Here is a 23212-nt window from a genome sequence, read left to right as displayed (position 1 = left end):
TATAAAAGGGCAGTCTTTTGAATATCGCTTTTAGACTGTCGTCTAAAGTTTTTAGTTTCTGTGGATATGGAAGTTTATTTTTCAGATGGTGTCCCATGACTTAAATTTTGTGTGTTATGTAGTGAAGCATTTGGGGGCACTTAGAAATGTATGCTGAAATTCTACATTGAAAATCATTTATCATATGTTTAGAATGAAGATTTTTTTCCTCCAAATAATTTTGTCCCTGGAAGGCTTTATCTAATAAAATTAGACAGCAACCTCTAACATATCTTAAAGTTTAAGAAAAATGTACTCTTTTAAAATTAACCTTTTTGTGAGATTGCAAAAACAATGTATGTAAATACAGAAAAATAACATGTTGATAAGCAAAAATAAGAAACGACTGAATTTCTGCTACCCAGAGATAACCATGGGCGGTCCCTTCCAGATCGTTATTGATAAGCACTGTTTAAAATTGCATCTCTTTTGCTGAAAATAAGTAGAAGAGATAGCAGCTCTTCACACATACATACTCTTAAAAAAACCTGTCAGAGTTTTGGCCCAGAATGCCAGAATGGAGTGGGTGCACGGGGTGGGCACTTGTTCTCTGGGCTGCAGCACACGCTACCTACACAACTTCCATGCTTCCTTCAGGAATAAAATGACCTTGAAAAGAGAGAGAACTCATACGCATGAATAGGGAATTGTAATTTGTATTCAGATTTCTGGATTTTTTTTTTTTTGGTCTCAGTGGGTGGTTCTCCCATCCAACCAGTCATCTCTCAATCACATCCAGTGAATTACTAATTCTTGCTTGTTTGACCTTCGGAATTGTGCTTTGCCTCATCGTCTTCTCTCCATTTGTACTGCCACAGCCCTAGCTGGAGGACGGTCGTTTCTTCCTCTCAGATGCTCCTTTGTTCACACGTGGATTCGTTTATTCGGTCTGATGTGAGGAAAAGGGCCAGGCACTGGGGTGACAAGGCCCTTGGTTCCGGGGCTGAGCTTCTCAGCGGGGTGAGGGCGGGGAACTAAGCCATTCCCGCTGCAGCAGCCTCCTGCCTGGCACCCTCCTCCTGCTGTTTTGTCCATCACACCCATTCTCTCCACAGCAGCCGCGGGATCTGTTGGAAACTCTGCTGGCCCAGCCTCACCTGTGTCAGCCTCCCGCCACGTGCTAGGCGAGGGGAGCGCCCTCCTTGCCTCTCCTGACCAGCCTCGACTCCTTGAAGGCTCAGCCCGGGGCTCCTCTCCTCCTGTCCTGCCCTCTCCTCCCTTCACTGATGACCCGAGGCCCGTGCCACTCCCGTGGCCTCCAGTGCCTGGTTTTCTAAAAAGTGCTGTGTTTCTGTCCCCACTTAGATCGTCACGTTCATCGACAGCCCCAGTGCCCAGCACTGATCCGGAAGAGTCTGTGTTTCTGTAACATGGAAATAGCGTGGTTTTCCTCGGAGGGTTGGTGTGAGCATTCAGCGAGGTCATCTATGTGAAGCATGGTGTCTGGCACACAGTTGGCTTCCATAAGTGGGGGGTCAGTGCCCGAGATATGATATTAACTTTAACTACTTGATTCGATGAAGGTCTCAGAAGTTCAGCTTTTCCCCGGACAGTGTGCGTATGATTGTATAGAATATTGGTGTCACACTTTCTCTACCTGATATTAGGTAAGGTTCATGAAAATAGTCATTTTATTTTTTGTTTCTTTCATTTTAACCTATGCAGTTTTCCTGCCTGACTTTGGTATATTTTCAAATAAACATATTTAAATTAAGGTTAATTAGATTACATTATTTACTTTACACTTTAAGGTAGAGAAACAGAAAAGTGCCGTTCACTTGCCTCTCACATTAAAGTGTGTGTGTTCAGTAAACACTGACACAAACCTGCAGGGTCCACAGAAATGAATCAAACGACACCCCATTCCCAGCCCCAGATGTCAGTGCTGTGACCTGTATTACCACAGCGGGCCGGGGCCCGTGGGCGTGGAGGTGCTTGAACTGCGTCTGGAAGAATCAGCAGATGCTAGTGGAGAGTCGATGGAAGAACATTCTAGAGTAAAGTCTCCGCTGCTTGCCTGCAGTTGTCAAATGTGAGCTGCAGCCTAAATGACAGTTTCTTCAGTTTCTTGAAATGGGGATTCAAAGGTATTTATTTTGTCATATTTTCCTACCCTCCCATTGGCAGGGATAACGTAAAGTTGACAGTTGAAAATTATTTTCATTTGTTTGTATATTAGACTAAATTGTCATAATCAAGGACTAGCTAGGCAATACATCACATCAGACTGAAATTGAGTACTTATGTGAAAAGAGTTGTAATGTTTTTATATTGATGAAGAATTTACATTACATAGAAATTAATTCCGTAACTCTAAGTAATGGACATTTGAGTTTTAACCCACTTAGATTTTGCTTCCCTTATGGGCTGCATCATAACATTGTAATTTCCCTTTGTAGACTTTGATGGCTAAAGCTTCTGGTCTAGTTTTCCCATTTTCAGCTAGATTTATGTGTGCATTGGGGTGGTGGGATGGCTTTGTTTTATTATTCATCTATGCGGTATATACACACCGTGGTCCTGCAAGAGATGTCTGGCGGTGGTGGTGATCTTATCTTTGAGTTAATTGTAGCTGGTCCCTCCGCTGCACCCGCCCCCCGACACCCCCGCTTCCTTAAGTCTAAGAATGCTTAACCTGGAATCTGAGGATGGAAGTTGGGAGCGGGGGTCCCTGAACTTGGATGGGGAAAAAAATTCACCTTTATTTCCACTAACCTTTAACTGCAGTTTAACGTCTTCAGTTATGAGTCATCACCCTCCCCGTAGCATTAGGAACTCCTGCAATAGTAACATCAATAAAATCACGTGTTTTCATGTGCATTATAGTTGCTACACATTTCTCAGAAATACTGTATATGCTCATCATTACTTTGAATTATGGTAGATACACGATTTGCCGCTAGACCTTGTTAAGTTTGGTGATAAGCACATAATGCTTTATCATGATTATTTGGATAATTCCCTCTTGGTATAATTCTTTTGTATTGCTTTGTGTAAATGCCTATGGCATTTAAAAATCTTACTCTGAGAAGGGTCCGTAGGGGTTTGTCAGAGGGGGTCTGTGGCACAGCGAGTTTAGGAACCTCTGCTTTGGTCCCTGGGGTGCATTTGAGAGAGCATACCAACATTTACTTTGGGAGGACTGGTAGGAATGTGGGGTATGTAATTAAAAGCTGAGATACCGTCTCTCATTCCCACACACCCTTGCCTGTTGCCTTAACCCCTGGCAGCACGGAGCTTTGCACAGCCTCGGTAGCTCTTGTGGTCATTGTAATGTACGCTCACTACAAAAAAAAAGCGTTGAAGTACATTCTCTGTAGGCTTTGAAAAAATACGCTAAATGATTCCCATCCAAAGATGGTTAAAATAAAAATAGCTTAGGTGCTTAAAGGGGCAGCCTTCAGCTGTCTAGAAAAATCTTATAATCCGAAAAGATTTAGTCTCAGGGTTTCTGGTTTGCTATTTTTACAGCATTTGTTCCTTCTGCAAATATTTGTTGCATGTATACTATGCACAGGCATTGTGTTGGAGATTCCACAGATTTATCGTGGTTTCTCTTCTAAGGTCTACTTGAGGTATCTCTTATCACTTAAAAACCTTGAAATCACTAAGCTTTCATTTTCAATTGCGATCATTCATACATTGAGCAAACTTACTGAATACTTGCTGTATGCCAGGCACTGTCCTAGGTACTTTGGGCTGTATCAGTGAGCAAAATAGACAATAATTTTGCTGTCTTAGAGCTGACGTTCAAGCATTTAGGTGTTTTATGCTCTGAAGTTTGTAGGGCTGTCCTGAAAGTGCCACAGAAACTGTTTGCCACTCACAGACCTGTGTAGTTTTGTAAGGTAGTGGTTTTCACTCTCTGTTCCTGTGGGCCTTGTGACACCTCAGGGCTGGCAGGAGGAAGGAGAAGGGAATGTCCTCCTTCCCCAGCTCCATTTTAATCAGAGCTTTGCTACTCTTATATTTTGGGGATTGCTGGGAAGTTGTGGGGGGGGGGGTGAGCTGGGAGAGAGTTCTGTTGCCTACAGGATGTTTGGAAATTTGGTTACATTAAAAATGTGATTGGCATTATCTGCGGCTGGCTGATATGGAATAAATTGTTGTCACTTATTACCAGTTCTGTACTGAAAAGCAGTTGGAATAATAGCAAGCTCATTGCCTTTAGGTGCTGTTACTTTAATAATAGAGAGTTGACCTTTTCTTACTTGGCAAATGTGAAGGTCACAGTTGGCATTTTTTGGAAGCTAATATGTGCTAGGCTCTACACTAACAACTTTCACATTGTTTAATTTTCTCCTCAAAACAACCTAAAAGGGTAGCTGGTAATATCCAATTTTGATATAAGAGGATGCTGAGCTTCTAAGAAGCTGGGTGTCTTGCTCAGACTTGCGCATGAAGTGGCAGAGTTTGGAGCTTATTTTGGCATTTCAGCTCCAGAATTCCCTGTAGGAACTGTCAGTGTAGTAGATTCATGGCTTCAGCTGGGGCAGGAGTTAGGGCTGACTTTTTCTATCTTTTTAAAGTTTATTCTGTTTCTGCTCCCACATGCCCTCTCCCCCCCATCTCCCTCCGCATGGAATGTTTCTCTGTGGTCTAAAAAGCAATACTGGGTTCACTCTCGTCTCTCTTACTTACCTCCCCCCGCCTTCCCATATGCACACAAACACTTCATGCTCTAAACGCGGCTAGGGGGAGTCAAAGCGGTGTATGCAAAGTTTGGGATGCTCCTCACACGTTTGCCAGAATGGCTTCTGATGGAGCAGAGTTCATGACAGCTAGCATGAGGTTAATTAGAATTGGATCCTGAATAGGTAAAAAAAAAAATTTTTTTTTTTTGGTATTTCCATTGTGTACAGTGTTTGCAGTGAATGAAATTGATGCTGTGATCGGAAAGGAATGAGATGGTTCTAGAATGGGTTGACACTACGCCCATGATGATAAATGCAGAACACTGAGATCCTTCTTTTTTTTTTTTTTTTTAAGTAAAGGAAATGACCATTTAGTATACACAAGCAACCATAGGTAAGAAAAAAACCCGCTAACTGTGCTATTTCTGGGCTTGGGATTATAGGCAACTTTAACTTTATATGTTTTTGTATTTTTCTTTTATATGGATGTGTATTAAGCTTGTTATTGAAAATAAAAGATGGCTAAAGAGTACATTCTGCTGCTGAGTTTAAAAGGGAGTCTGGGGACTTCCCTGGCAGTCCGGTGGTTAAGACTCCTTGCTTCCATTGCAGGGGACGTGGTCCGGGAACTGTGGGTTCATGAACTGTGGGTTGGGTGGGCCTGTGTGTCCCACCTAACAAGTTTAATATGTTTGGTCCTGGGTGATTTTAGGTAGAAGCAAAACGGTATTGGTGCCCAGTGCTCTAGCTGGTTTCACTGTTTTGTTTATAAATGCACACTATGTGACCAAATACTCCTTTATTGAAGATCTCAGTGAAAAAATTTCAAAAGGGCATCATTTATAGAAAGTAATTATGGCGTGTGTCCTGGAGAAGGAACCAGCGCTCTGTTTAATGGTTTCTTATAGCACATTTATACGTTTTTAGTTCCCCTGCCTTGTAGAAAAGAGACCGCAGTGTCCCTTTTCAAAGATTATGTAGCATACATAACTAATACCGGGTGATTGCTATGGTTAACTGCTAGTTCATTATATTTGTGAATGTTTCGTAATCTTGGAGAGATTATTTTGAAGTAAACTTTAATCAAGATTATAGAGTAGCATTTCTTATAAGGCATTTGCTCTTATGTGTTTAATAATCTGAGACCTCTGAAATACAGTGAATTTATTTGCAAATCAAATTTGATTTGCCCTTAAATGGTATAAATAGCTTGTCAGATATCTGTGTGGCGAGTCTTGTGCTTTTGTCTTCACTAGTTTGTTCATCTGTGCTGTGAGCAGGGTCTGGATCTGTGCAGTTGGGCTGCTTTATTGCTGTTCACAGCTTGCCTAGGGTCTTAATAATCCCATGGATTTTGGGTGTGATGGTGTAGCGGGCAGGGAGAGGAGCGCATTCCTTACCTCGGGACATGACAGAGGACAGGTGGTAAGAGAGCTGAGAGCTGTCAGGTGCTTCTGAAAACTGCAGGTGCCAGGGCCCCACCTCCACAGGCTGCTTCACCTCAACTGATGGAAAGTAGTCACTCGTTTTTAAAATTATTGGCAATTCTAATGTGCGGCCACATTTGAGTTGCGAATCAGTGCATTAAATGAAGAGGATTGGACTTTGAGGACTCATGTTCCCAGGTTGAACATCCAGTGATTTCTGTCAGTGTTTATGCTGACCACTGAAAATGTCTTGGCTTTTAAAACTTGTTCTAGAAAACTTATGAAACAACTTCATAATCTTACAGCAATATCTTCTCCTACTCTTCCTTTCTTCTCCCACCTTTTGTTAGCTCCTGCAGCTATTAAATCACTTCTTGAGTTGGATTTTAGTCTCATTGTTTTAAATGTTTGTAGAAAAGTGCCAGTTTAGCCAGAAGGTTGTAGTGAACCTTTTCAAACGATTATTTTGGAATATGACGCTGGGTTTTGTGTTTGCATTGCATCTTTCCATGGGGTTTAAAAGCTACTAAGATAAGAGTTTATCCAGTTTGCCATATCAGAACTAGAGTGGTTGAATACTACTACTTCTGTTTGACCTGGAGGATAGAAAGATGAGGCAGTCCTGACTGAGGGTGTGAGGCCTGCGTTAGGGGCCAGCAGTCATCAGCGTTTCTGACGTGCCAGGCGCTTCCCCAGCCAGCTCACAGCACGTTTGATCTTTCTTTTGGGAAAATGTAATGCATTCATCTGCCCTTTGGCTAATTGTAAGCGCACAGCAGGGGTGGAGGCATTGGTTCCCTTTGAGGAGCCACGACAGACCTCTCCTGGGGACCAGCCTTCTCCAGCGCGCATTGGAAATTGTACATGCAGATGTGTCTCCTCCTCCCTGCACTGTGAACCTCTACTAAGGCCAGGAGGAATCTCGTCTTATTCACTGTATGAGGTGTATTCACATCTTTATTTCCAATCTAGTGTTGACAGCCTGGACCGTCGTTGGGTAATATGAATGCTCATGCATGTCTTATATAGAGAGCATCAGACAGCTGTCTTATTCTCTTTAAATAACTTAAGTATGGAGCACTAGTTAGAAGGTATTTTCTTAGGCGTTTTGTATGAAATTCAAGGCATGTAAGGTAGAGTGAGGAGACAGTTTAATTTCGTTTTCTTCCCCTATTTACCTTGTTTATGACCAACAAATACAAATAACCACTCATCAACAAAAACAAAACACAAGTCTGTTCCTTCTGGAAAATAATTATGTGGAATGATTATTTTCTGTTCGAAGTGCTTGTTTTAACTCCTTGCAGTGTAGGAACATTTAATCTAACGGACAAAACACAGTGTGGCCTGCCATGTTTTTGCAATTTTGGAATGCTTTAATCTTAAATAACAGGATGAAATGCTGGAGTTCTAAATGCAAATATGGGCTGCTTTAGATTCATTTAATATTTTATTTGTTACTAGTTGGCAGAAAAACAAAAGTGTAAACGTACAGTAAAATGGCTTTTTGTTCTAAATACTGTTTCAGGAGCTCTTTCCTAAGTCCTTGTGAATAAAATTACACTTGCCGTGTGTTTATAATCCTTTAAAATCCTCAAATCCTTACAGAGAAACTTGACCCACAGGTTTAAATAAGGGCTTTATTTACAGAAATGAATATTTCTAATTCTCTTAGAGTATCATTTTCTGGCTACTTATACAACAATATTCACTCAAGCCTGCTACAGAAACTTCATACTATACTGTGTATTTGTTAGTATGTGAATTCAAAAGAAACTTGTTTTGGCTGTGAAATAAGTGCAGACTTGCTTTAAAATTGACCTTTAGCATAAATTCAAATCGGTTGACAGAAGAGCAGTTCAGTAAATTTTTATATGTCTAAAAGAGGGCCTGTTTCTTCATTATTGGCGATTCATTTCAATTTACATTTTTGTTGTGATTCCTGTTATTGAAAGAAAACCAAATCTCAAACCCTCATGGAATTTATCTCAGCAAAATGCTTTTCAGATTCTTGTTTTTGCTGCAGTTAGTTGATTTACTTTATCTGCTTATCTGCAATCAGAAATGACGTAGATATTATTGCTGTGACTAAACTAAAAAAAGATTTTTTTAAAAGTACCCAGATCATATCGTGGGAATAAACTCCACTGACCTCAGCCTATTTGCCCTGAAAGGGTCTGTATATTTGCAGTAAATATTGTAACTTGAAGTATACGTTCTCATAGACTAAAGTGTCACCTTGAGACATTTTTCAGTTGCTTGCTTATTTTGGACGGTCACTGTGGGCATCCCCCCTTTATTTTATGTATGTCTGTCTGTAAGCTGCCAACTTCAGCAGACCCGTCTCGGCCCTTCGTTTATTTTCAGCCCCCTCCTCTCCCTTCCTTGAGGAAGGAGTGCTTGTTTCCTTTGCCATCTCTGGCATCATCCTTGCCTGCCTGCCTGTGCTCCTGCTTCTCTGCCTGTGATTCCTCCGTTTCTTTATACCGGAAATGTTGGTGTATCCTGAACATCTCATCTTTGCCCTCTTCCTTTACTTTCCCTTTTTCTGTTCTCAAGGCGTCAGCCACCTCCGGTCTGTGTACATGTGCTGGTGATGTCCGGTCTAGATCTCCTTTCTTGGACTCCAGGCTGGCTTGTCCAGCTGCCCACTGGATGCCTTTACTTTCAAGTCCTCCTGGTCGTACTCAGCATGGACAGGAGCAGAGCTCGCTGTAATCTCTCCTCAAGCCTGCTGCTTCTGTATTCCCTCCTGAAGAAGTCTAAGCCAGAGCCCTGTGAGTCCCATGCAGTCTTCCACACCCTCAGTGTCCCTGTCTGGGTAATCACCAAGTCTTGTGGGTCTGTCTTCCAGAATCTTTCACGCAGCCTTTCTCTCTGTCTTCAGTGCTTGCTGCTTAGTTCAGGTTCCCAGCAAACCCCATCTCTGTTACTGTAAAGGGTTCTCACCAAACTTCCCTCCAGGCCCCACTCCCTTCCCAGGCAGAGGGCTACCTTGTGTTCAGCTCACACTTCTGAATCCCTACCTTCTGGCATCCAGTCATACCAAGGACAACGTTTGAAAATAAAATGAAGTAAGTGGCCCAGTTCCCTTATGTAACAAGCAACAGTGTAGGTGAGTCTAGGACAGAGTTATAAAGAATAGAGAATTCAGGGGCTTCCCTGTGGCGCAGTGGTGAAGAATCCGCCTGCCAATGCAGGGGACACGGGTTCGATCGCTGGTCCAGAAGATCCCACATGCCGCAGAGCAGCTAAGCCTGTGCGCCACAACTGCTGAGCCTGTGCTCTAGAGCCCGTGCACCGCAACTACTGAGCCTGCGTGCCACAACTACTGAAGCCTACGCGCCTAGAGCCCGGGCTCCGCAACAAGAGAAGCCACCACCGTGAGAAGCCTGCGCACCGCAATGAAGAGTAGCCCCCTCTCGCAACCAGAGAAAAGCCCATGCACAGCAATGAAGACCCAACACAGCCAAAAATAAAATAAATTTATAAAAAAAAAAAAGAATAGAGAATTCAGGATTTCATCACAAGTGGACAGTATGCCTTCATTTTTCTTTTAAAAAAATTTTTTTATACAATTTTTGAAGGTTACTCTTCACTTACATTTACTACAAAATATTGACTATATTCCCAGTGTTCTACAATACGTCCCTGAACCTATCTTACACCCAGTAGTTTGTACCTCCCGCTCCCCTACCCTTATGTTGCTCCTCTCCCCACTGGTAACCACTAGTTCTCTATATCTGTAAGTCTGCTTCTTTCTTGTTATATTCACTAATTTGTTGTATTTTTTAGACTTCACATATAAGTGACATCATATACATATAAGTGATTTTCTCTGACTTATTTCACTTAGCATAATGCCCTCCAAATCCATCCACGTTGCTGCAGATGGTAAACTTTCATTCTTTTTTATGGCTGAGTAGTATTCCATTGTATATATATACACCACCTATTCTTTATCCATTCATGTGTTGATGGACACTTAGATTTTTTCCATGTCTTGGCAATTGTAAATAATGCTGCTGTGAACATTGGGGTGCATGTATCTTTTCAAATTCATTTTTGTTTTTCTCAGATGTATACCCAGTAGTGGAATTGCTGGGTCATATGGTAGTTCTATTTTTAGCTTTTTGAGAAACCTCCATACTGTTTTCCACAGTGGCTGCACGAATTTACATTCCCACCAACAGTGTATGAGGGTTGGCTTTTCCCCACATCCCTGCCAACATTTGTTATTTGTGTTCTTTTTGATGATAGCCGTTCTGTGACAGGTGTGAGATCATTGTGGTTTTGATTTGTATTTCCCTGATGATTAGTGATGTTGAGCATCTTTTCCTGTGCCTGTTGGCCATCTGCCTTTCTTCTTTGGAAAAATGTCTATTCTTCTGCCCATTTTTAAAATTGGGTTTTTTTTTTTTTTTTGATGTTAAGTTGTATGAGCTGTTTATATATGTTAGATATTAATCCCTTATCGGTCATATCATTTGCAAATATTTTCTCCCATCTACTAGATTGTTTTGTCAGTGGTGTCCTTTGTTGTGCAAAAGCTTTTAAGTTTAATTAGACCCCATTTGTTTGTCTTCACTTTTATTCCCTTTAGCAGATGGATCCAAAAAAATATTGCTTCAATTTATGTCAAAGAGTGTTCTGCCTATGTTTTCCTCTAGGAGTTTTATAGTATCCATTCTTACATTTAGGCCTTTAAGCCATTCTGAGTTTATTTTTGTACATGTGTTAGAGAATGTTCTGATTTCATTCTTTTACATGTAGCTGTCCAGTTTTCCCAGCACCACTTATTGAAGAAACTGTCTTTTCTCCATTGTATATTCTTGCCTCCTTTGTCATAGATATTGTAGATTAGTTGACCATAAGTGTATGGGTTTATCTCTGGTTTTTCTATCCTGTTATTATTGATCTGTATGTCTGTTTTTGTGTCAGTACAAAATCATACTGTTTTGATTGCTGTAGCTTTGTAATATAATCTGAAGTCAGGGAGCATGATTCCTCCATCTCTGTTCTTCTTTCTCAAGATTGTTTGGCTATTCGGGGTCATTTGTGTTTCCATATACATTTTAAAATTATTTGTTCTAGTTCTGTGAAAAATGCCATTGGTAGTTTGATAGGGATTGTACTGAATCTGTAGATCGCCTTGGGTAGTATAGTCATTTTAACAATATTGATTCTTCCAATCCAAAAACACGGTATGTCTTTCCATCTGTCTGTGTTGTCTTCAATTTCTTTCATCAGCATCTTAATAGTTTTTGGAGTACAGGTCTTTCGCCTCCTTAGGTATGTTTATTCCTAGGTATTTTATTCTTTTTGATTTAGTGGTAAATGAGATTGTTTCCTTAATTTCTGTTTCTGATAATTTGTTGTTAGTGTATAGAAATACAACAGATTTCTGTGTATTAATTTTCTTTAATTAATTAATTTATTTTTGGCTGCATTGGGTCTTTGTTGCTGCATGCGGGCTTTCTCTAGTTGTGGTGAGCGGAGGCTACTCTTAGTTGTGGTGTGCGGGCTTCTCATTGCGGTGGTTTCTCTTGTTGCGGAGCATGGGCTCTAGGCGCATGGGCTTCAGTAGTTGTGGCACATGGGCTCAGTAGTTGTGGCACATGGCCTTAGTTGCTCTGCAGCATGGGGGATTTTCCCGGACCAGGGCTCGAACCCATGTCCCCTGCATTGGCAGGCGGATTCTTAACCACTGCGCCACCAGGGAAGTCCCCAGTGTATTAATTTTGTATCCTGAAACATTACCGAATTCATTGATGAGCTCTTGTAGTTTTCTGGTAGCATCTTTAGGATTTTCTATGTATAGTGTCATGTCATCTGCAAATATTGACAGTTTTACTTCTTCTTTTCCAATTTGGATTCCTTTATTTCTTTTTCTTTGATTGCTTGGCTAGGACTTCCAAAACTGTGTTGAATAAAAGTGACGAGAGTGGACATCCTTGTCTTGTTCCTGATCTTAGAGTGAATGCTTTCAGCTTTTCACTGTTGAGTGTGATGTTAGCTGTGGGTTTGTCATATGCCTTCATTTTTCAAAAAACGGTGCTCAGGTCTGTTCTGGTTAAGGGAACTAAACTATCAAAGTTTTACAAACTTAGGCACACGTGGAGCCCACTTTTTATTTAGTCTCCTAGTATACTTGAATGATTTACAGAAATGTTTTAAAAACGTTAGATTTTTAACTATTTACAATTTATTGTTGAAACTGTGTTTGGCAATATACCTTCAAATATTCTGAAATTGTTATATTCTTGTCAGGATCCCTGAGATTTTTTTTAACCCCAATTATCTACTTGATACCCATATTCACACAGCTCACTAGAGCAGGGAGAGGGAGGCACTCGTCTTTGACTAAAGCGTGTCTTTTGAAGGTTCTAATCAAAGGATAGGAGAGATTGGTGGTAGGAAAAACGACCACAGCTCAACTCTGACCAAGGACGATGTACTCTTTAGCCTCCTCTGACCCTGTGAAGCGAGGGAACAAGCAAGTTCTCTACTTTGTGTCTTACTTGTGTTTGTACGTTTTATTACTGAGTCACCATAAATTCACATGACTTCACACATTTTCTGTCCCCTTTGATATGTAATGAAAGACACCATTCATTACTCTCTTCAGATGCAGTGGAAGACCCAGCATATAGAAATGTCAGTTATTGTTAAAAAAAAAAAAGCCTCAAAAGACTGAGTAAGCTTTGAATTTTCTGTTCAGAGAGTGGGGTTAATAATTAGGAAGATTCACGTGGCTCCTGATAAAATAATTTTACCCACTTGCTCAGAAAAGCGGCAAGGTTTTTACTTGCATAAGTCGTTTTTCTTTTTTTTTTGAAAAAGTCATTATTCTTTACCCTTACAGAAACAACTTTTACCTGAAAAATCTTGTAAGCATTTTTTTTTCCCCCAGAGAGAAAAACAGGCTGTTTTTGCCAAGTTCCTGTAGTGACTGGTTGGCAAAGGTGTGAATGAAATCTAGACTTTCTACTTTCTTCTCTCTGTCCTGTCTTTTATATTGATGAACAATTTTTAGGCCTCCACAGGATGTGTAATTATTTGTCAGTGGAGGAATGAGCTACAGCTCAAGCAAATACTCAGTGCACATGGTTGCTTGATGTTGAAATTCTGGCTTCCTTAGCGTCATTTAGGTCTTATGCTTCAGGAATTAATTTTTTAAAACAAAAAATCTCTGAAGATAAAACTGACTTTTTGTACGATAAAATATCTTGAAAGGATATATCTTAATCTTTATGGCAGAGATTATCTTTAAGGTGTGCTTGATACGAAATCACAAAGAGAAAAGTCTTTTGAGTCGTTGGGTCTTTGGGGATTATGTTATGAACACAGAATATAAGCTTGCTTTTTAAAATCCACTAAAACTACCTCCCTTTACTGTATGTATTGATCTTTGACTTGAATTGAAAAGGGGTTTGGTTTTCTTTTCCCTCTATAATGTCATTAAAAAGACATTGGGCCTGTGGGTATTGGGTCTTAAATTGGATTTTCTTACAAAGAGAAAAGGAAAAAATGGCTTTGGGTGTTAGGGCATAACAAAAACTAGGCCCTTCCTTATGAAAATTGAATCTGTGCCTGTCTTGTGTTAGTACTGAGGCTGTACATCATCCGGATGATTGCACAGATGCTTATTCATGCGGTTGAGGTCTCATCTCGGTCTGTGGCTTCTTTGAGGGATCTTGTCAGAAGCTAATGATGAGAGGGTGTAGCAGTAGTGCCGACAGTAGCACACGAGACCCTTTTGTTCATTCTCTTGATCATGACTTTACATTAGGAATCAAAGGCTTTTAGAAGCTTAGTGGAAAGAAGCCCCAGTGTGTTGCCCTGATGATGATACTGTCATGGGTTGCTTACTCCTTGATTAAAACCTCCTAGCTGTGTAGTCAATACTGTTCAACTATTGGGGAATATAAGACTGAGGAATAAATTGTTAGTTGTCATTAGAGAAAATAATGATGTTATGATTAGAAGAAAGGTTGTACAAGATAATTACAGTCTTGTTCTCCTCATCCCATCATTTATTTTGGAAGACTTGATGCACTGCCAAGACGCACTGCCATGAAATCTAGAATAACTGCATAATGTTTTGGTGGCAGCTTCCCGGAGAAGAACTTTGGCTTTCGAGTGGGGGGACCAGCCTGGGTTTGACTTGCCACGTGTGGCTGTGTGGCTGTGAGCTCCTCACTTAAGCTTGCAGGGTGTTGGGCGCATGAATCCTTTAGCATAGCCCCAGCGTGGAAGAGGTGCTTAGTAAATACTTTTCCCCGTCTTGTCTCTGTGAAGTTGCGCATTTCCCTCTCCTGGTCCCAGATTCCCAGCGGGATGCTCCTTCAGGCCGGTGCGATGGAACACGCCGTGTGCCGATGGGGAGAGCATGGCGTTGGCTCCTGTGGATGCGGGCCCTGGGCGCGCCAACCACTGCGGGTTCCAAATAACACTCCTTCCTTGCCTGGCAGGTGCCTGAGATCATCAGCTCCATCCGGCAGGCCGGAAAGATCGCCCGCCAGGAGGAGCTCCGCTGCCCTTCCGAGTTCGATGACACGTTCGCCAAGAAGTTCGAGGTGCTGTTCTGCGGCCGCGTGGCGGTGGCGCACAGGAAGGCCCCGCCCGCCCTGATCGACGAGTGCATCGAGGGCTTCAGCCACGTGAGCGGCGGCGGCGGCTTCTCCTCCTCGGATCAGCTCCGGGCTGCGCGGCAGCCGCCGGGGGACCAGGAGCGGGGCCCGCGGCCGATGCGCAAGTCCTTCTCGCAGCCCGGGCTGCGCTCCTTGGCCTTCAGGAAGGAGTTTCAGGATGCAGGCCTGCGGAGTAGTAGTTTTTTCAGCTCCTTTGAGGAAAACGACATCGAGAACCACCTGATTAGTGGACACAGTATTGTGCAGCCGACGGATATTGAGGAAAATCGAACTATGCTCTTCACGGTAAAATATTATCAGAGCCTCATGCGCATCCCCAGTCTGATCTGTGTGTTTAAAAGAAAATCTGCTTTATCAAGCGAAGATTCTTTGTGAATTTCTTTTGGATTTATGTGTGAATCCATATGTTTTTATACTGAATAATTCTTTTCTCAAGATAAAATCCTTATTTAGTCCCTCTTAGCCTTTGGAATTCATCAGGGGGTCACATAAAGAAACTCTTATCTTATATCCTCTATGATTTTTATCCCCCTCCCCCATGGTTGTGAAGACACCTTTTCAATGTGGAAAGAAGAGTTAATATGCGTAAAAGAGGCCCCCAAAGGAGATTTTAAAAATGGATATTAGTTTCAAGTCATGTATTTCAACAAAATCTTTTTGGAAAATACCCCTTCTTTACTAGTTTTACTAATTTGTAAAATACTTACCCTTTGTTATCTGGATAATCAGATTTGGGGATAACATGATATTTGAAATTGATACCCAAGCTGAGATATTAGTTTAGCCAATTGCTTACTCACTTTTTTCTAGAAACGGTTTGCTAAACTGACAGCCAAATGCCAGAAAAGGCATGGGCAGGGAAGCTGTCCGTGGCAGTCGCCGCTCCTGGGTTCCATGCTGATCTCGGCTCTTCTGGTCAGGCTGCCCTCCCTGGGAGTCCTCTGGGTCTGAGCCGATGGGACTCAGCTGGCCCAGTAGCAAGCTGGTCTCTGACAATATAGGGAGTGGATTGTTCCTCGGCTTCCTCTCTCTTCTTTGGCCTGAGGCTGACTGACATTCTAGAGAGAGCAACATGAGCTTAAATGTAATGTCTTGAGTCTGTGCCGAATTCGGGGCAGTGGATGGCCCAGGGGTGAGGAAGCTGGCTGTGTGGATGTACGCAGGTTCAAGATCAAGATGGGGTGTCAGAGGGCCGATTCCTTCCTCTTTTCGTGGTTGACCTAGTATACTGAAAAGAGTGCTACGTTGGCAGTCAGACTGGTGCTGTAATGTGTGATATATATTTTAAAAAAACAAAACAAAGCAAAAAACCTCTTGGTGTCATTGGGAAAGCTGCTCAGTGCATTTATTTTCAAGTACTTATTATGTGACTGCTGTATACAGGGTCCTGTGTAATACGTTAGAAATACAGCAGTGAACAAGACAGGCATGATCTCTGCCCACGTGGAATGTAGATTCCAATGAGAGATTGACAATTGATTGTACAGGTAATTGTCTCACTAAAATTGTGATAAATGCCGTAAAGGAGAAGTAAAGGATGCTGTGAGGGCATCTGGGGAATCAGGGAAGACTTTCTTGAGGAAGTGATTTTCACTGAGCAGAGGTTTCGTTGCGGCCAGCTGGGTTCAGGGAGCAGCAGGGTGAGGGAGGGATGCTGCACGGTTAACAGTGTGGTTATTGCAACACAGTCCCGTGCTGTGATGGAGAGCTGTTATGCTGACCCAGGTCTGTAAGACAGTGTTAATTTGTGCTAATGCTCTAGCTTTTTTAGAAAGTCAGGTAAGCAGTAGTGAATACCTAACACAGTGTGCATTCAACAAATGGTAGATTGTTTTAACAATAATTTAAGAAGACTTTTCTAATCATTAGGAAGTGTTCTAGAAACCTTGAAAGAGAAGCTCCTGTTTCCTGGGAGGTTCACTTATGTAGAAACGTCTCTTCCTTACAAAGGGGGGATGTGGGAACCTGAGGCTTAGTTGCCAACTTCTGTGTATTTGGTCCTTTCACCTCAAGACTGCTGCCTGATGTAGGTGAACACAACGATGGTTGTCTGTGCTACCCGAAATCTGTAGGGTAGATTGTGGCCTTGAAGTGATATTCTACATGAGATGGTCAGAATTCTATAGGAGCTTGACCCATTGAGTCTTTGTTTTCATAGGTTATGAAATGAGAAAGTTCGTATATAAATCTGAATTCAGTGTTCACAAAAAGCTAGTTTCTTTTTTTGTTTGTCTTTTAAGATTGGGCAATCTGAAGTTTACCTCATCAGTCCTGACACCAAAAAAATAGCGTTGGAGAAAAATTTTAAGGAGATATCCTTTTGCTCTCAGGTAAATGGAGATGGGTTATCAGCTCAATTGCCATTTAATTTTTTAATGAATTCTTTTACTGTCATTCAGCAGAAGTGGTTACGGTCACAAGATGTATGCTTTCTAAGTACTGGGTTTGTGATCTTGCATTTCCTTTTGTGTATTAAGGCAAACTATAAACATAATTTTGAAATTAAGAATTTTGCTTTTAGCAACCATAACCTACTGGAGAAAATAGGTCTCCTTTTCTTTTTTTCAGGCATTGGTAGTAATGTTCCACAGTCATGATTTGCAGGTGTGTGTGTGTGGGTCTGTGTGTGTGTGTGTGTGTGTGCATATTTATATATACATTCACACACAGATAATATTTTTAAATAGATACTTATTTTTACTTTATAAAAATTCATAGCTTTTGGGGTACCAAGATTATTATTTCTTCGTCCTTAAAATATAATAAATAGTGACTACTTTTGAGGATGTTTTCCTCAGAGTACAGTATCTACTTGAGTTCTTGCTTGCAAATCTCCTGGGTGTGTTTCATAGAGAGATTTTGGAGAATCTATCAATTATAATGAGCTATGCCAATTTTACTCAGGATCTTCCTAGCAAATATGGGTTATAGTTTGGCTACTTTTTAAAAGTCTGACTTATTTTCTTGCTTCCATTTTCTCAAAATTAATAAGATATAATGAAAGTCTCATTGTTTGTTGATTTATAATGTGATCTACATAAGAACGCAGCAGGGAATTTTTTCCCCCAAAAGGTGAAAATAAAGAACGTTCCTGAGTAAGATCAAATAGGGAACCACTTCTTCCAAATCGTATTCCCCTGAGGAGTAACCACTAGCATATGCTGAACTTGTGTTAGAGAACATTGATGGAAATGCCAGGGTATGTCAGTGATTGCCCGTTTATTGGGAAATACTTGCCCTGAAAGTGAGATCCTCCATAGATGTTTTATCTTGATTTGCTGCTATTTCTATTGTAATGTTAGTATTAAATATCTGCTTTTTCATCTGATAGTTTAGTTATTTCCTGAAGGGTACAGTTTACAAGTTTACATGATCACCTGCCCTTCAAGCTATCAGCACTCATGTCTCTGCCTGCTGATGCTTTCAGGAGACGCTGCATATTAATGTTTATGGGTGATGTCTTATCTGTATTAAGGTGCCCCTTAGCTGATACTTTCAAAACAAGCGTACATATTAATATTTATTAAAAAGAGCTCTTAGGAAACTATGGTAGAACTTAGGCCTTCATATCTTATGTTTAAAAGCGTCTCTATTCTTTTGTGTGTGTAATTTTTGACTCATTCTTCCTACCAGTTTACTTCAGTATTTACGTATTTGTTATTTTAGTAGTACGTATGTTTTAAATCTTTTAAACTTTGTGCCTGCATGTGTTTGTGTGTGTGTGTGCACATGTGTTTGTACATTAGTCTCTCGTCTGCTTACTCCTTGATACCGAAGAAGAATTCTCATTTTTTTGTGTCAGCTTTTCTCCACTTCCTTTTTCTACTAAAATGAGCAGTAAAAACTCCAGTTTTCAGATCCTACTTCTCTTATTGTGGGGATAATCAGAGTAACATTTTAGTAGAACTTCATATTTGAGAGATGTTTTTAGACATTTAAAATATCTGAGAAAATACTACTTTTATAGTGTCCTTTAAAATTGTGCTGTGTGAATCTTCAGTTGCATGTCTGGCAGTGGTGCCTCTTCTGGATACAACTCACCATTCCTTGTTCTTGTCCCTGCCTTCAACAGGGTATTAGACATGTGGACCACTTTGGGTTTATCTGCCGAGAGTCTTCGGGAGGTGGAGGCTTTCATTTCGTCTGTTACGTGTTTCAGTGCACAAATGAAGCTCTGGTAAGTGAGAAGGGGCCGTTCTCACCTTAAAGTCTCCTTTACAAGGGATTTCAACCTCACTGATATCTTTACTTAGCAAAGCCATATGGCCTCATTGACATATTATTTGGCTTTAATTATTCTTTCGTGACTATTTGATAACCAGCTAGTACATACCCGAGACTTAATTGGATGTGCATTTTCAATTTTCATCGTTCTTAAAGGCCTGCTCACTTTCACCGTCTGCTTTAGCATTTTTCAAATGTCATTTTGGACTTTTGATCAGAAGAGTTGGTTTTCGTTCAGTATTTAATTTGCGTCTAGTTTTTACCTTATCTCCTTGAAGAGCTTCGAGCATTTGTAGTGTTTCTAGGCTACGTGTAATCCTAGCAGGTATTATGATTATTATCCATTAACCTGTGACTAATAGTCCAGAAGAATCTTAAAGTACTGAGTCTTTCCACAGAGTCCTGAAATCTCTGCCCAGCTCTTTTTTTTTTTTTTTTTTTATAAATTTATTTATTTATTTTTGGCTGCGCTGGGTCTTTGTTGCTGCACAGGGGCTTTCTCTAGTTGCGGTGAGTGGAGGCTACTCTTCCTTGCGGTGCGCAGGCTTTCTCATTGCGGTGGCTTCTCTTGTTGCGGAGCACGGGATCTAGGCGCGTGGGCTTCAGTACGTGTGGCTCGTGGGCTGAGTAGTTGTGGCTCACAGGCTCTAGAGCTCAGACTCAGTAGTCGTGGCACACGGGCTTAGTTGCTCCGCAGCATGTGGGATCTTCCCGGACCAGGGCTCGAACCTGTGTCCCCTGCATTAGCAGGCGGATTCTTAACCACTGCGCCACCAGGGAAGTCCCGTCTGCCCAGCTCATTTTAAATGGACTTTTTGCTGACTATAGTCTCCTCTCTTCGATCAGGTGGATGAGATCATGATGACCCTGAAGCAGGCCTTCACAGTGGCCGCGGTGCAGCAGACAGCGAAGGCGACGGCCCAGCTGTGTGAGGGCTGCCCCCTGCAGGGCCTGCACAAGCTCTGTGAGCGGATTGAGGGTGAGCCGGGGTGGGAGGGCGGCAGGGTGGGCAGGGGGCAGTTAAGGGTCCTGGGCAAATTCGTTGGAAGGTTCTGCCCGGTGGAGGCTTGTGTTAGTTACAGGGCTCATAGGTGGTTGTCTTCTGTATGTCAGGCACTGTGCCTAGACCATCTCCCCTCAAGGGGCTCTGAGGGCGGTGGAGGAGTAAGGGGACCACAGGGAACATTGTTATCAAGGTGGTGTGAGTGGTCAGTCACTTCAGCTGCCGTGGAGGGGTCTCGTAACAAGAGAGCTAAGAATTTCCACCGGGTAAGTCAGTTACAGGGTCATCGATAACCTCTGCCGGGACAGTTTTAGTGGAGGGAGCGGCCGTAAGGTAGGTTGCAGTTGAGGAGCCCATGAGAAGGAGCACAGGAAGTGATGCTGCGAGTATGGACTACGATTTCTAGAAATTGGGCTTCGGGAGAAACTGCAGTACCTGTTACGGTTTGCATACTTAAGATGTGCCTGGCAATGTACTAAGTGTTTTCTTTAACATGTATTATCATCCACTTAATCCTCACCACTTCGTGGGAGGAAAAGGGATTATTTGCACATTTCAGGGATAAGCAGACTTAGTTTCTGGGATTTTGGGCTGATAACCATCCTGATGGGTTTGAGGTCGTATCTGATTTCCCTTTTTAAAGACAAATTGACATCACCTTAAGGTCTTTGAAGTTTCATTTGCTGGCATTCCAGTGCTCTTTAAAATGAATCAAAATGATTAGCATTTTCAACCGTGTTTTCCTAGTTGTTACTCTTTGCTGACATTATACAAAATATATTTGGGAACAAGAAAACGTGTGCTTTTAACAAGAGATCCCATCTGAGAGGATCACTAACCCTTTCCTTAGTGGTTGTCAAGATAAGGTAAATGATGACAGAAATGTCTCTTATGAGCTTATTAAGAAGCCAGCAATGACTTTGGCCTTGAAGGTGAAGCAGATCCTCATCTGCAGGAACTGGAAGGGTTCCAGAGTTCCACTTGATAAATTTTTCTTTGGTCTGGCTTAGCTTTCAGAAAAATATAGCTGAAAAGTTTAATTGTGGTGGGGATTTTGCTGCTATAGTTTCGGAATTATCATTTCATTTATCTTTTTACTGGATAAAATCCAAGCAAAGCAGAAAGCTATGCTAATGTAAAAACATCCAATAAATAGCACAATTAGAAGGCTAGTGAGGGTTATGTTTTGCCTACATGATGGGAAGCATTTCTAAAGTATAGATGGCACATTATTAGAGCCATCCTTAGTAGGGGAGATGCTGATTATTTTATGAACATTTCAAGGTTCTTGCTATATTGCATCCCTAATAAGTAGAATGAAGTCGTTTATTAAAGCTCATTGTATGTTCCCATAGGAGTAGTTCTAATAGGAAGTTATGATCTGGCCAGGAACTCCATAAATGTGGAGAGGACCAATGACATGGCAACAAGAAGAAAGACTTAAAGACTGTTTTTTTTTGTTTTTTTAAAACTTATTTATTTATTTATTTATTTTGGCTGCGTTGGGTCTTCGTTGCTGTGCGCGGGCTTTATTTGTGGTGAGCAGGGGCTACTCTTCGTTGCAGTGTGAGGGCTTCTCATTGCGGTGGCTTCTGTTGTTGCAGAGCACAGGCTCTAGGCGCGTGGGCTTCAGTAGTTGTGGCACGCGGGCTCAGTAGTTGTCGCTCGTGGGCTCTAGAGCACAGGCTCAGTAGTTGTGGCGCATGGGCTTAGCTGCTCCGCGACCTGTGGGATCTTCCCGGACCAGGGCTCGAACCTGTGTCCCCTGCATTGGCAGGTGGATTCTTTTTTTTTTTTTTAAATTATTTATTTATTTTTGGCTGCGTTGGGTCTTCGTTTCTGTGCAAGGGCTTTCTCTAGTTGTGGCAAGCGGGGGCCACTCTTCATCGCGGTGCGCGGGCCTCTCACTATCGTGGCCTCTCTTGTTGCGGAGCACAGGCTCCAGACGCGCAGGCTCAGTAATTGTGGCTCACGGGCCCAGTCGCTCCGCGGCATGTGGGATCTTCCCAGACCAGGGCTCGAACCCGTGTCCCCTGCATTAGCAGGCAGATTCTCAACCACTGCGCCACCAGGGAAGCCCTGGCAGGTGGATTCTTAACCACTGTACCACCAGGGAAGTCCCAAGACTGTTTTCTTGATTGATATAGTCAGTATGCTCTGGAATCTGTAAAATAGAATAAATACACTGTACGTATGGGTGCTGTTGGACACTTACAACATGTAAGGGGTGCAGCTGTGCTGATTCTGTGTTTGAACTATGTACAACTGCTAGTATTTATATAGTGTTTTGCTTATTTTAAAGTTTAGAGGAGCATTTTGGGAATTCTTGGAATGAATTATACTTTCACTAAAAAGAAAAAAAAAGTTTTACTGAGGTTTCCTTTTGCTCTCTAAGTAAATTTGTCTTCAGCAAAGCAAAGGCATTCATCAGAGCTCCCTTTAGTAAGAGCCATTTCAACCAGACAGCGTGAAGGCGGGCTCACTTGCCTCGCTTCTCCCCTCTAAAACCTTTTGGCATCACGTGGGGAGTGCCGCCTTCTTGCTGCAGAAACCCCTGTCCCTCCCCACCCCAGGCTGAAGGCAGTGAGAAGCCCTGTGGAGGGTGCACCATGGAGAGCAGGCGCTGGGACCGCAAAGACCACCTCTGGTTTGAGATGGGGCAGGAAGGACCTAATGAATTGAGGCACCCTGAAGACAAGGATAGAACTGTCTAAGGATCTCTCCAGACCTGCTGAATATGAAGAGTAGTCTGTATGATTTCACCTGAGATTGTTAGAAGTATATATAATTAGTGTGACTCTTCTTGGGGTTTTTCTCCACATGTGAATGTCTCATCAAGCAGTACAGTGTGTCCAAGAGAGGATGTTTGCATTGTGTCATTGACATCCATATGCAGGAAGGATTTTTATTTAATGATTTCTGAATGCTAATTTTACTCGTAAATTTAAACACTGTTTTGATTCAACATGTAAGTAGTTAGTGCAGTAAAGGCATCTCTGTTTGCCTGGCTTGTATGACCTGACAGCTTGCCTGAGGAGTACCTGAGCTGTGCTCTGTTAAAATTCATCTGTCCTTTCTGCACTTTTACTGACCTCTTTTTTTTCTAATTGAAGAATAGTTGATTTACAATATTATTAGTTTCAGATGTATAACATAGTGAGTCAGTATTTTTATATCTTATGTACCATACAATATCATTATGGCATTATTGACTGTTTTCCCTGTGCTGTA

General features: G+C 41.8%; 1 protein-coding gene across 7 annotated transcripts in view; it reads left to right on the top strand.

Annotated features, from left to right (window-relative positions):
- Positions 1 to 23212, top strand: part of TBC1D1 (TBC1 domain family member 1) — a 289772-nt gene that overhangs the window by 105539 nt on the left and 161021 nt on the right. For all 7 annotated transcript variants that reach the window (XM_059923208.1, XM_059923211.1, XM_059923206.1 and 4 more), the window contains 4 exons: positions 14575 to 15039; positions 16995 to 17084; positions 18827 to 18931; positions 19825 to 19957. In XM_059923208.1, the coding sequence (XP_059779191.1) occupies positions 14575 to 15039; positions 16995 to 17084; positions 18827 to 18931; positions 19825 to 19957 (793 nt within the window). The remainder of the gene's footprint in view (positions 1 to 14574; positions 15040 to 16994; positions 17085 to 18826; positions 18932 to 19824; positions 19958 to 23212) is intronic.

This window comes from Balaenoptera ricei, chromosome 5, assembly GCF_028023285.1.
Source record: "Balaenoptera ricei isolate mBalRic1 chromosome 5, mBalRic1.hap2, whole genome shotgun sequence".
Lineage (NCBI taxonomy): Eukaryota > Metazoa > Chordata > Mammalia > Artiodactyla > Balaenopteridae > Balaenoptera > Balaenoptera ricei.
The sequence above is the reverse complement of the archived record's forward strand: the minus strand, read 5'-3'. Positions and strand labels throughout refer to the sequence as shown.